The sequence below is a fragment of the Acipenser ruthenus genome, chromosome 28 (assembly GCF_902713425.1).
Source record: "Acipenser ruthenus chromosome 28, fAciRut3.2 maternal haplotype, whole genome shotgun sequence".
Taxonomy (NCBI): domain Eukaryota; kingdom Metazoa; phylum Chordata; class Actinopteri; order Acipenseriformes; family Acipenseridae; genus Acipenser; species Acipenser ruthenus.
The window spans coordinates 14,924,004-14,936,768 of NC_081216.1; the positions used below are offsets into that span (position 1 = coordinate 14,924,004).

Genomic DNA, 12,765 nt, shown 5'->3' on the forward strand with positions numbered 1-12,765 from the left:
GCAACAGTTAATGCACTTGGTGGTCGTCTTCCTTAGTACTGTATGGGAAAAAAACTTTTTTTTTTTTTTTTTTTTTTTTTTTTTTGTTTTGTTTTTTTTTTGTTTTGTTTTGTTTGGACGCTGCAGCAGACACTACTTATAGTGTAGAACAGTGGGGCTATACTCAATAGCAGCCACGTGGCGGTAGAACGCGCCGCGGTGGGGGGGGGAGACTGCAATGCAGGTCTGCACGCACACACACACACACACGCGGTCTAGCCTAAGCAAGACCGAGGCTGCAAAAATGCGCGTGGCCTAAGGCCAACGCAACACGCGTCCCCAAACAATATACAAAAAAGAATATATATAACAATATATATACACACAAAAAACCCAAATAATAAATATAATATAATTATATATTATAATAATAACAAAGAAAAGGAAGACGGGAGACCACGAAGACGCGATGCCGAAGCAAAGCGAAAGGAAAAATATATATATATTAACAAGAATATATAAATCCTAAAACACAGTAACTGAAATAAACTCAGAGAAGGGGTAATTAACCAGCTTCTCAAGCGTAAAGCTTATCGAGTACAATCAGTTAACAAGCTCGCTCTGTTATCTATTACCTACCGTACCAAGGCTGAAGACAAAAGAGGAAGTGCATCCCCACGCGCGCAGTTAAGTAAGCTCCCAGGGGGGCGGGCTTACACTGCAGCTGGTGTGGGGGCCTATCGGCAGCTTTGCTATAAAAGCTCAGCCTACCGGTGCTGCCTGACGGCAATATCTCATGTTGATGGTTATTTTCGACTTGAAAGGGAACTGGCGTTCTTTGTGGGACTGTCTGATTGTTAAGATTCCTTCGGTGCACTAACAACACCGAGGACGCTGCTGGAAAGTACCACACTGCTTGTGCACGCAGAAAGTGCGCGTCTGTTCTTGTGAGACGTGAAGTAACAGCGTGTTTAATTCTTTTTACTCAACGGAGTGGATTTACAATGCATATAAGTCAGTGACTGTTATACCTCTGAGCTACGGGGAACAAAGGCTGAGAGGAGCAGAGATTGGCGCACACGGTGTACAGTGGAAGAAAAAACACCGTGTGCTTTATTTGAAGTACTGTTTTATTAGTTGTGAGGATTGGTCTCTGGACGGTATACTTTTTAACTTTAAGACCTGCAGCATATAAAGGACTTCCACCAAGTACCAGGAGGGGCAGTCGTGTCCACCTTGCAGTACAGGACCTCTGTAACCCAGGAGCAGCAGAGCTGAACCAACGTACTCGCTGGAGGAGGGGTGGCCTGTCTGTGCACTGCCTCTAGAGGGGACTGGAGGAAATGTATGCGACGCAGGAATAAAGTAACTGTGGTTTATAAGGGTTGGGAGTGCCCACTAGAAAGCTGAACCTACTCACCTTGCAGTTCCACGCCAGGAGGTTTAAGTGGATGGTGAGCGACGGACCTGAGACAATCCTGAACTTTATTACGTGTATGATTTACTCCCTCAAGACTACAGGGACACTCTATGTTGTGTTGTGGATAACGCAGAAAGAGCAGCAGCACAATAAAAGTTACTGTAGTTTTGCATTTCCTGTGTGGCGTTCATCTGTTCACCCTGTTCTACACCTTCTGGCTATCCTACACATATTACGTAACTAATACCAACCGGGTTACAATATATATATATATATATATATATTATAATGGCTGTTGGACTTTCTGCTAAACTAACAAAACCATTAATGCATTAACCCCAGTAGAATGTAGAATGTAAATTATAATTGTCATTAACAACAGTGAGATTTAATTATTGTGTGTCCAGTAATTAACCAGGAAGAGTTGGCTGTTATAACTGTTGTTATTTTAAATGCCATATTCCCTAAAGAAAAAACAAAGCCACGTAAAACCTGGACGAAACCGTGGTTGAGGCGTCGGCAGAAACATGGGGCATATCATGCCCTTGTTGAGGAAATGAGGCAGAAAAATACCGAAACTTTTTACGGATGGACACCCAATCATTTGAAATACTACTAAACTTAGTAAAACCTTTAATTGAAAAAGAAAGTTAGCGCTTCTTAATGACAGGGTATCATTATTATTATTATTATTATTTATTTCTTAGCAGACGCCCTTATCCAGGGCGACTTACAATCGTAAGCAAAAACATTTCAAGCGTTACAATACAAGTAATACAATAAGAGCAAGAAATACAATAACTTTTGTTCAAGCAAAGTACAAGTTTGACAAACCACAATTCAATAATACAGCAGGTAATAGTGATAGTTACATCAGGATATGATTAAATAGTGATAGTTACATCAGGATGTGATTAAATACAAAGTACTACAGGTTAAAAACTTGGCAGATTACAGTACTCTGAAGTACAGGATTAAATGCAGTAAAATAGGGGGCTGATAAGAGCAAAATAAAGCACATTTACATGAAGGGTGATAGTGTCCCAGGATACAAACAGAGGAGTTCTACAGGTGCTCTTTGAAGAGGTGAGTCTTAAGGAGGTGCCGGAATGTGGTCAGGGACTGGGCAGTCCTGACATCTGTAGGAAGGTCATTCCACCACTGCGGAGCAAGGGTGGAGAGGGAGCGGGCTTTGGAGGCAGGGGAGCGTAGCGGTGGTAGAGCTAGTCTTCTAGTGCAGGCGGAGCGGAGAGGTCGAGTGGGGGTGTAGGGAGAGATGAGGGTCTGGAGGTAGCTGGGTGCAGACTGGTCAAGGCATCTGTAGGCTAGTACAAGAGTCTTGAACTGGATGCGAGCGGTGATCGGGAGCCAGTGGAGCGAGCGGAGTAGTGGAGTAGCGTGGGCGAAGCGAGGCAGAGAGAACACCAGGCGTGCAGCAGAGTTCTGGATGAGCTGGAGCGGACAGGTGGCGGACGCAGGGAGGCCAGCCAGGAGGGAGTTACAGTAGTCTAGGCGGGAGAGTACCAGGGCCTGGACCAGGAGCTGGGTATATGCAAGCTGTGCAGGCAGCATTATAAGAACCAATCAGAGTTCGCAAATTGCCACGTGATCGCCTATGTCTACAGAAGTCGCTCAGGAGGTTGCTTGGAAAATAGACCCCGGCTCTACTTCAAGCAACTGGCAACTGCTCGCAACTGGTTGCAGGGACGTCCACATATAAGCGACTCGGTTGCATGCAACTAAGTTGCGCAAATGATCGCTCAGGTGTGGATCCAGCTTTACATCTAGAATTTTGGCTGACCTAGCCTTAGTGACATGTATCTATAAAAGGCAACTAGAACAGAAGAGCAACTCATCTCATGAATTTAGAAAGCACCTTAACATATACATATACATATAAAACACAGTATTTGTGTAGAATGATTGCAAACATCATAAAAAGTAAAGGAAATGTGAAGCTACTGCAAATATCTTGCTTTCCCTGATTTATATAAAAAATCTCCTCTTCACATGTAATGTATGCTATTGATTGTAGTGGATACGTCTTAATATTGGAGCAACAGAATCAGTTTCCAGTGGTACAAGACATAAGAAACCTACTGTGCCATCAAGCCCTTTTTTCTGTGCTCATTGACCTAGCTGCATTAAGGCACACAGATAATTGTACATTGTTTTCATTAGGAAGGTTGAGAAGTGTTGTTGAGTTGAGCCTTTGCTCTGGCTTGCAGGTGCTCATTGAAGACCTGTTTCTCCACAGACGAGTCTGTAGCTTCAGGAAGGCCCTCCTCAGGGCAGCATCCTCACTCGTCCAGGCCCGGATCGGCCAGGAGGCCCTGGACAGCACAGAGACCGGCCAGCGCGGGGATGCCTGGTAGCAACCGGCCTCTGTCAGCCGGGGGATTACGCCCTGGGTCTGCAGGCTCTGATGAGACCACGCTGGAGGAGGATGCCAGCGACTTGACACATGGTAATCTCCACTTGCAGAGTTGGAGATTGGTCTTCAATTGGACGTACTTAAAGATACATTTGGCACTCCAGGCATCATACCATGATCATTATTAGATCTAAGGACTCATCTATAACTATAAAACTAAATTCAGAAATACTTAATTCAGTGACAAACGTTTTGACGAGAAGTCTTTCTCAATGTCTTCAGTGTAACAGATCTAGGGACTGTGCGGACCATACACATGCTTTAGCTACTGTATATTGACACCTAATTTGATAGATACTGCCTACCGTATGCACCTGGTAGCGCTTCATTTTGTGGTTGGATACACACAATAGACATCTGAACAGAGGTGTCAGTAGAGGTTAATTTTGAACAAGGGGTACCTAGAATACTGCCAGATCTGCTGTCTTGACCATTGTCATCAAAACTTTCTAATATAGCTTTTCATATCAGAGATGTCATATGCCATGTGATGCAGTGTTACGCAGAAGTGTGTGCTGCATATTACAGGTGTTTCCAACTTGAACTGGGATTGTCAATGGGAATTCGACTAGGTCAGACCTGTTTCAGACATTGCTCCCCATGGTATAAAAATCCTCCATGTCATTTATTTTACAGGTGTTGGACGGGTCATTTGTGGGAATCCTATTAAAGCCCTACGTGCAAGAAGGCAAAAACAGAATGTAAGCTTTATTGTATTGCTTTCTAACTTCTTTTAGAGACCTTAAAGCTCATTGATACTTCCTGGAGTCACTGGTGTTCATAGTTACTCCTAGATTTGTCTTTTTCAGCCCAAACAGCAGCAGAGGATGTAGTGGAGGACTCAATTATAGAGGGTGTCATCATTCAGTAGACACCAGATAATAAAATGTTGTGATAGATTTTTTTGTCACTTCAAACAAGAGGGACACCTTGCATTTGACTTTCAGCTTTGAAATATGCTATTGCCACCAGCTTGTAAACTGGTTGATTTTGCGGCTTGAAGTGTATTTAGTAATTCTTACCTTGAAATGCATAGCTATTCACAAAGATTGTATTGTTTTTGTTAAAGAAGTGTTTTTAGCGCAGATCATAACTGTATTTTTGTAATCATAGAATCTAAATTTCTAGACAATTCAGAGCAAAACTTCAACGTGATGATGTTCTTGCATTAAAGATTACTATTACATTTTAATTAGTTATTGTTAATACCTGTTTACTACATACATGTAATTCCTACATAAAATAAATCCTGCATTACACAGATTGTTGTGTTTTATATGGTGATGACTGACTTCAGAAAAACTTACATCATACATGATATGGAAGTCACCCAGACCCACCATTTACTATACTGGGACTTAATTTTAAAAAGAGCAGTGTTTTGATGCATCTTTTTTTCCATCTAAATCTCTGCCTGGTTCTATTTTCCCTGAGATTAAATTAAAGGTCCAAGTGTTTTTATCTGTTATGTTGCTCATTTATATGGTGGTATGGTCATGACTCCCATTTGCCCATAATACCACTACAGTAGCATTAGTATTCTACTTGTAAGGCGGAACACAAATTGCAAGTCATACCTATGGCACCTCAACAACAGCATTATAAAGTGGGAGCACTGAAATATATAGATTCTACAACTTTGACAGTGTTTTTTTTTTTAGTTGGACTTTACACTTACATGCATGTGTAAATTATATAATTATTTGCTTACACATTTTATTTAGCTGGTTAGAAGATGTTTGGTGTTGACAACCTAAGAATTAATAGTTCAATTACATTTTACCTACACAATTACTGTATTTGCTTTCACTATTTTTGTTAGGCATTAAAAAACATGTATCTTTTCTAAGTTAATATTAAAGAGTAAGTAGGAGGGTTCCAAAAAATATAGCGTTATATATCCTCACATGTGCATTGGGGTTTGAGATCTGTCCTCTAAATCACTGCAGGAAGAGCGATTTAAAAAAAAAAATAAAAAAAAATAATAATAACATAATAAGTGTTATTGCTTTTGTGTTCCATACCACATCGTGATCGTTATTGCTGTGTTACCTGATTGACAATGTGGGCAATAATCCTTACACTATCAGTGTACTAGAGTGGCCATTTTGAAAAGAGCTTTGAAACAGACTTTAAAGTAGAAACACGTGGGGACGTGTAACGCTATATTTTTCAGAACCCCGCTACTTACTCTGTAATGATCTATATTTAAAAAATAACTTTGTAAACATATCATTTTCAGCTGGCTTCTCCATCTCCTCCAAATCCCTTTGCACACTACAGCCACAAACCCGAACACACCTTCGACGTAGAACTTGAAAATAGGGGTCGAGAGGACATTTTTGCTGAACTGAAGGCATGGAGGATGGAACATAACAAGTAGGAACTATTTATTATTTTTTCAATTCTAAAATGTGTGTATTTAGTTCTAGTCAAATGTAAGGGACAATTCCAAGTCTTATCAGTCACCATTGCAGAAACCAATTGTTTTGGCACCAGAACAGGATTATTTCATATGTTCCACATAGATGAGTTTAGACATCATCCTGTGCAATATATTAAAGCCAAGATGAGTTCCACTTTGTGTTGTTATAATATGAGTTTGCAGGTTGGTACCATAAATAAAGCTACATAGAGGGTAACATGAGAATCTTCAGTTCAATGCCTTCCATTTAACCACTTACTTACAACTCGAGATGAGATGCACCTGCATACGTTGTTTCAATTGTTGCTGAACAGAGGTTTGTGTATTATGATAAAAAGTACAACATTGGAAAAGCTGATGAATAAATGTGATACTGTATATTGTTCCTATGAATGCATGCTCTCCCGATCACATTTAAGTTATCAAAAGCCCATTATCATTTTATGATAATGTAGCCTAACATTTAGCATGATATTGTGACCTGCATGATACATGTTGTATTCTGAATGTAGTGTATCAATACTCCAGTTGCTGTGTGTGTGAAACCTTGATAATCTTGTCCTGTATTGCAGGCGGCTGGATGCGATTCAGAAGGAGCGAGAGCCCCAGGTGCTGAAGATCTCCCACAGTGATGATGAGGAGGGGGAGCAGGATCGGTACAGCCTGAGTGACAGCGCTGAGGAAGATGAGATCAAGGGAGACTTGAGTGATGATTGGACTGCCAGGGCATCTCCAGACTCCTCATTCCAGTCCTCTGGATACCCCTCTCCTCCTCCTCCTCCTCCTCCTCCTGGTAAGATCAATGCACTCCCACCTGCTACTCCAGGTTTCATACTCCTGGCAAATATTGCCTTGGTCATTTTTGCCTTCAAATACATTTCAAGCATTTTAGTATTTGAATATCTGTTCCACAAATAGCTAGTAAATAATTAACTTGAAATCTATGTTTTAGCAAACACATATTTTCATTTTAAAATGTGATATCTGGTACTACACTGGGTTAAAGAAATCTGTTTGCTTTCAGATAGTGTTGCACTTCCTTGGTAATTTCACCTGGAAGTTGAAATTGTCCCCACCTCTTCAGGGCCTTCTTATATGTGAAGGGAAGACAAGCAAACTGATACCTTTCTTTTACCTAGCATTAGCTAAAACCCCTTTAGAGGGATCCTTTATAAAATTTGTATTTTCCCAATATGTCATTTCTTACCTTTATTATCCCATTATGTGTGTTTGGTATGATTCTCTGTTGTTTCTGCGTAGATCATTATTTTACTAACTACACAGTAAAAAGGCTGATTGTGAGGAAGTGAGTTAGAGCGTATGACTCACTGCATGCCATTACTTTGTAATGTATTGAGAAAGAGAAACTATTGTCAAGTACAGACAATCTTTGTAGAACACACAGACTCTACTAAATTATTTTGTAAGACAGTTGGTTTTTTTTTGGAAGAATGCTAATAAATATAATAAATATTTTAATGTATTTATTATTATTATTATTATTATTATTATTTTTTTTTTTTTTTTAATTTATTATTATTTTTTACTGTTTTTCTCCAGTGGCCCTAAACCTCTCTCCAAGCCCCCCAGTTTGCCCGTCTCCCCCATGTCCCCCGGGAGCTCCCTCTGGAGTACGGAGGACCCACAACCTGCGAGCGCGGCGCCTGAAGATCCCGGACCTGGGGCAGCACGAGGGAGTACAGGGGCTGGGACAGGGAACAGGGACACCTCCATTCAGAGCACAAACTGGAGCACTACACACAGATGAGAACTTTGCCCTTCTGGATCAACAGAATTCAACCATAGAGGTGGTGAGGCCAAAAGTACATCAGCATCTGAGGGCCAGTCTTTCCAGCATGGAATCCACCAGGCCTATTTCTGGACCAGCTGCTGTAGGACCCCGGATTCACAAGTAGGCCTTTCAGAAAATTCTGTATACTGTGAAACACCAGGCGTCCTAGCTAATTGAAAAGAGATATTTGGATATTGAAATTATTACTGTAAGATTGTTAATCTGACATCAAGTAATCTCCATATGTAATTGTAATACAGGTGCTTTAAATTTAGTAATGAAAGTGCTATATTGCAGTGTAAAGACATAAAGGATGAGTTACTGCATTTTCTGTAAGACAATAAAGTAAATGTGTTACAGGGTACTGTTATACAGTAGACATGTTTGTAAAAATAATGGTTGCCTTTCAAGTACGAAATGTAACCATTACCGAATGGCTATTTACCTCCTAAAGACCTGAATCCTGAATACTTTTTACCAAAGCTGCTCTTTGATCCTGTGACAGATCTCTGCACCATTTTTTCTTTCAACACTGACTTGTTCAGATAAGTACATTGTTGCTTATATCTGTATATATTTCGCATTTTATATGTGATATTTAAGCGAATCACTGTAATAGTTTTTCTGTTTATGTGTATTTGTGCATAACAGCCTGTTGCTTGATACGTCCTGCTGTGGCCTTGTGCCCCGCATGAAGCCAGCGGCGCGAGTCGCTCCTTTCCCGGGACCCAGCAACAGAAGTCGGTTGTCTTTGTGCTCTCCCCCCAAGCTGCATAGCTCCGACTGGAGCTTATTTTCTTCCTGGTGGACCTGTACTGAACTGGTACCAAGGTCACAGACCGGCGTCCAATCCCAACCCGGTACTGGACCGGTGTCCAATCCCAACCCGGTCGGTTCCTAACCGACCCGTTGCCAAGGTCATCAAACCGTTCAATATATAAGCAGATTGAGGCAACAGCTGTACAACCCTATACTGTACATTGCATTGCTTCTTGCATCATGCCCTGTGAGACGTGCAATGCCAGTCTGCCTATGGAGGACAAGCACGACAGGTGCCCTTCCTGCCTGGGACCAGAGCATGCCAAGGAGGTACTGGGTAATCACAGCTTCTGTGAATTTTGAACCCCTTTCTCCAAGCGCATGCTTGAGAAAAGGTTATCCTGCAGCTCTAAGGAACATTCTGCAGCCCTTACTCCTGCTCAGCACTGTCCCCATCAATCTCTCTTAGAGAGGTTGCTGCGTTCTCGCCCCATGGCTCTGCGCCAGGGAGAGTGGTGGATGCACCCGGGAAAGTAGCCCAGGCAAGAAACGGTCTTCCTCATCCTCCTCGAGCTCTGCCTCTCCTTCCCCTCCCCCGCATAAGAGGAAGAAGAGTTGTCGTTCCAAGAGATCGGCAGACTCTGAGCAGATGGAAAAAATCTGGCAGCTGTTTCAGACCAGGGAACTGTTCTTGCTGAATTGCTGCAGCAATTGAATAAGTCAACATGAATAAGTCACACCTAAGTCTGTAAGGGATGAGCAATTTATTTAACATCATTGGCTCCTGATCATTAAAATAATGTACTTATTTGAAAGTAGTTCTAAAACCAAGAACTGGGAATATGGCAAGTGTGAGTTTCAAGCCATGTGGATTACATGTTGCGTTGGTGATGTTATTGTGCGGTGGTGAGTCAGTTATACTATATCTTTACTGTCAAATTGATATGGCTGTTTTTTGTATTAAAGAACTGCGGTTGACAGAAGCCCTCAAAAACCCATTGACACCCATCAGCCGATCATCCGCTCTTCTGTAAAAACACCTGAGAGACCCTGCGTACCGCACGCTATCCGCCCACTCACAGCAAAGGCTGCGCTACAGAGACTGCCTAACAGACCTGCTCTCATTCCTGGACGGGGAAACACTGACTCCAGCTAAGAGCTCACAGAACAACCTGCAGGCAAGAAGAACAAGGGGACTCGTAATGCTGGCTTGAGACTGTGAGCAAGAAATGCAGGTCCCAGCATCATGAACAACAGGTGTGCTATATTGTGTGCTCTAATCCATTTATTTCTTAACATCGACAGCGATTTATTAATGTATTGCTCTGTAGAGTATGTTAGTCAATATTGACTTTTCAGCAATTCAGTAGGACGTGTATTACATACAGATGCAGTTCTCATGCTGCGCATAGATCCTTTATTAAATTGTAAACCATCAAAAATATACATCTTTCCCAGTGATTGATAGACCCACTTTGTAGCTAACAAAATCAGTCAAAACCAATAAGTTATTAATCTCAAGTGTAATCTATTGCAGTTGTCTCCAAATCATCTTGACATTGTTGACTGTTAGCGGATTACATGCATATTGGTTGTATTTAAACTAGTTGTAGGGTTTTGACTACGCAGAGCTTGTTGTATTTAGCCTTTAGTTCAGTGTAGACTCAAGACAGTCCTATAGACTCAGGTCCATCCTGCAGAACCATGCAGGACATGTGTACTGGTGAATGCTGTTTCATGTCCATCACAGCTACTGTTAGTGGTTCTTTTTTTATTTTATTACTGAAGCAAATGGTGCATGTATTTAATAAGTCCCACTATTTTAAACTGAAAAACCCTTGTTTGAAAAGTGTGTCGATGCTTGACAGTAACAGGAGTTCACTGTTTCTTGTTTGACTAGGTAGCATTCTACTTCGGAGGGTTTAATACAACTCGTTCTTTATATATAGCGATTATTCACAAGATAAAAAAATGGGATAACATTTAACTCACACTGATCACTTCAATTGTGATTTGTATGAGAAAAAATAACCTGGACTATTAATAGTACTGCTAAACTATATATTTTAATAGTACCATAATGGATACCTGGGTATTGAAGTTAAGCCAAGGTTTTTTCTAAAGCCAAGCCAACTTTTTGGGGGGTTGTGATCATTCCATTTATACAGCATGTCTATTGTTTATTGCAGTATGGTCTTAAACATGCAGAACGGCACGTAGATTTTATTTGTGTTTTATAAGTCCATTTTAATAAATCTGAATTTGTAAACTTTATATCAGATCATTTAAAAAGATTTACTTTAGATCGGATCATTTAAAAAGATTTTTTGAACTTTAACAAAAAAAACAAAAAGGCTGACTGTATAATAAATGTTTTTGTTAATGCTTTGTTTACACCTTGTACAACAGAATGTATTTATTTTATAATAAAAAAAATGTTTTAAAATGGGGTCTCAAGTAATTTATTAATCGTATATTTGTCTAATGAGTGTGTTTCAGTGACATGGGTCTACTTATGGTTGATTGACATGAGTTGTAGCTTCATATTTCTGTAATTTATTTCCACTTTTGAGAAGTATTCCTGGGAATGTATCAGTTATTTAAAAAAAAAAAAAAAAATCAGTTGAAAATAATTAATTTCCTATTTTTTCATGTAAATATGGGGGATATTTGTGGGGCATGTCCTCCTGTATACCCTGGGTTCAGTGATTACTCTACTCTAGAAGCTGAAAGAATGCCATACTTTATTTCTACCCAACAATGCTGCCCTAGTACCCTAATAATAATGACTACTTTCAAGATGCTAATGAATTAACATTCCGGAATACACCTTGCACCTAAGCCACATTGTGTCCAGACTTATCAGGACCAAAGGGTGACCTGATTTTGGGTGGCCAGGCAGTATATATCAATATTAGTTAATTTAAAAGTTAAAAGTTTAGGCAAACTTTGCATTAGAAAAAAAAAAGTGAATCTGGCCTATAAAGTACAATATAGATATACATTTTCTGAACCTTCATAAACAATCATAAACAATTCCCCTGATGCTCCCCTGGCTGCACAGCTATGCATTTGCCTTTTAATATTCCCAGTCTGTGATCGCCATCTGCTGGCAGAGTTTGGTTTTATTTTCACAAAGAAATGACAGCTTGACACTTTTCAAATTGATTCAGCACCTGCCCCCTACCTTCTAATGACATGCACATCAGCTGTGATTGGTGGATAGCTAAGGAACTTGAAGACATATCTGGGGCGGGCACCATTGTGAGCAGTCAAAGCTACCAAAGGACCTTTAGCACTCAGTCTGTGTATCTGAAGAGAATAAAACCTGGACATAAAAACCTACTTATTATTAGTATTTATTTCTTAGCAGACGCCCTTATCCAGGGCGACTTACAATTGTTACAAGATATGACATTATTTTTACATACAAGTACCCATTTATACAGTTGGGTTTTTTACTGGAGCAATCTAGGTAAAGTACCTTCCTCAAGGGTACAGCAGCAGTGTCCCCAACTGGGGATTGAACCCACGACCCTCCGGTCAAGAGTCCAGAGCCCTAACCACTACTCCACACTGCCGCTACTTAATGTTAATGTCACCCTCTGCTTATTATCGGGAGTGCGTAAAAGCCGGACCAAGACAAAACTACCTGGACGAGGCATTAAAACTGCTCAGATCACCTTAAATCATACATCAAATTATTACTCCCTCTCCATGCATTACATACCAACAGGAATTATATATTTTCTAAATAAATGTTTATGTAATAATTATCACTTGTGGTGCTGAAGACAGATTCATGATTGTTGATTCATGAATCCACCATTTGTGCTACGAATCCATAGAAAAGTATTACACATTTCAAACATAACACTTAGAAAAGGGCTTGTCATTTCACTTTAGCATTGCATTTGTTGCTATGCAGGAAGCCCACCAATCATTCTCATTACATA

General features: G+C 40.4%; 1 protein-coding gene across 4 annotated transcripts in view; it reads left to right on the forward strand.

Moving 5' to 3' along the window:
- LOC117434459 (leucine-rich repeat-containing protein 56) overlaps window positions 1–11,255 on the forward strand; it is a 41,094-nt gene extending 29,839 nt beyond the window's left edge. For all 4 annotated transcript variants that reach the window (XM_059002875.1, XM_059002877.1, XM_059002876.1 and 1 more), the window contains 6 exons: window positions 3,657–3,866; window positions 4,470–4,534; window positions 6,076–6,212; window positions 6,831–7,051; window positions 7,819–8,170; window positions 9,776–11,255. In XM_059002875.1, the coding sequence (XP_058858858.1) occupies window positions 3,657–3,866; window positions 4,470–4,534; window positions 6,076–6,212; window positions 6,831–7,051; window positions 7,819–8,170; window positions 9,776–9,965 (1,175 nt within the window). In that variant the 3' untranslated portion in view covers window positions 9,966–11,255. The remainder of the gene's footprint in view (window positions 1–3,656; window positions 3,867–4,469; window positions 4,535–6,075; window positions 6,213–6,830; window positions 7,052–7,818; window positions 8,171–9,775) is intronic.
- The last annotated feature ends 1,510 nt before the right edge of the window (window positions 11,256–12,765 follow it).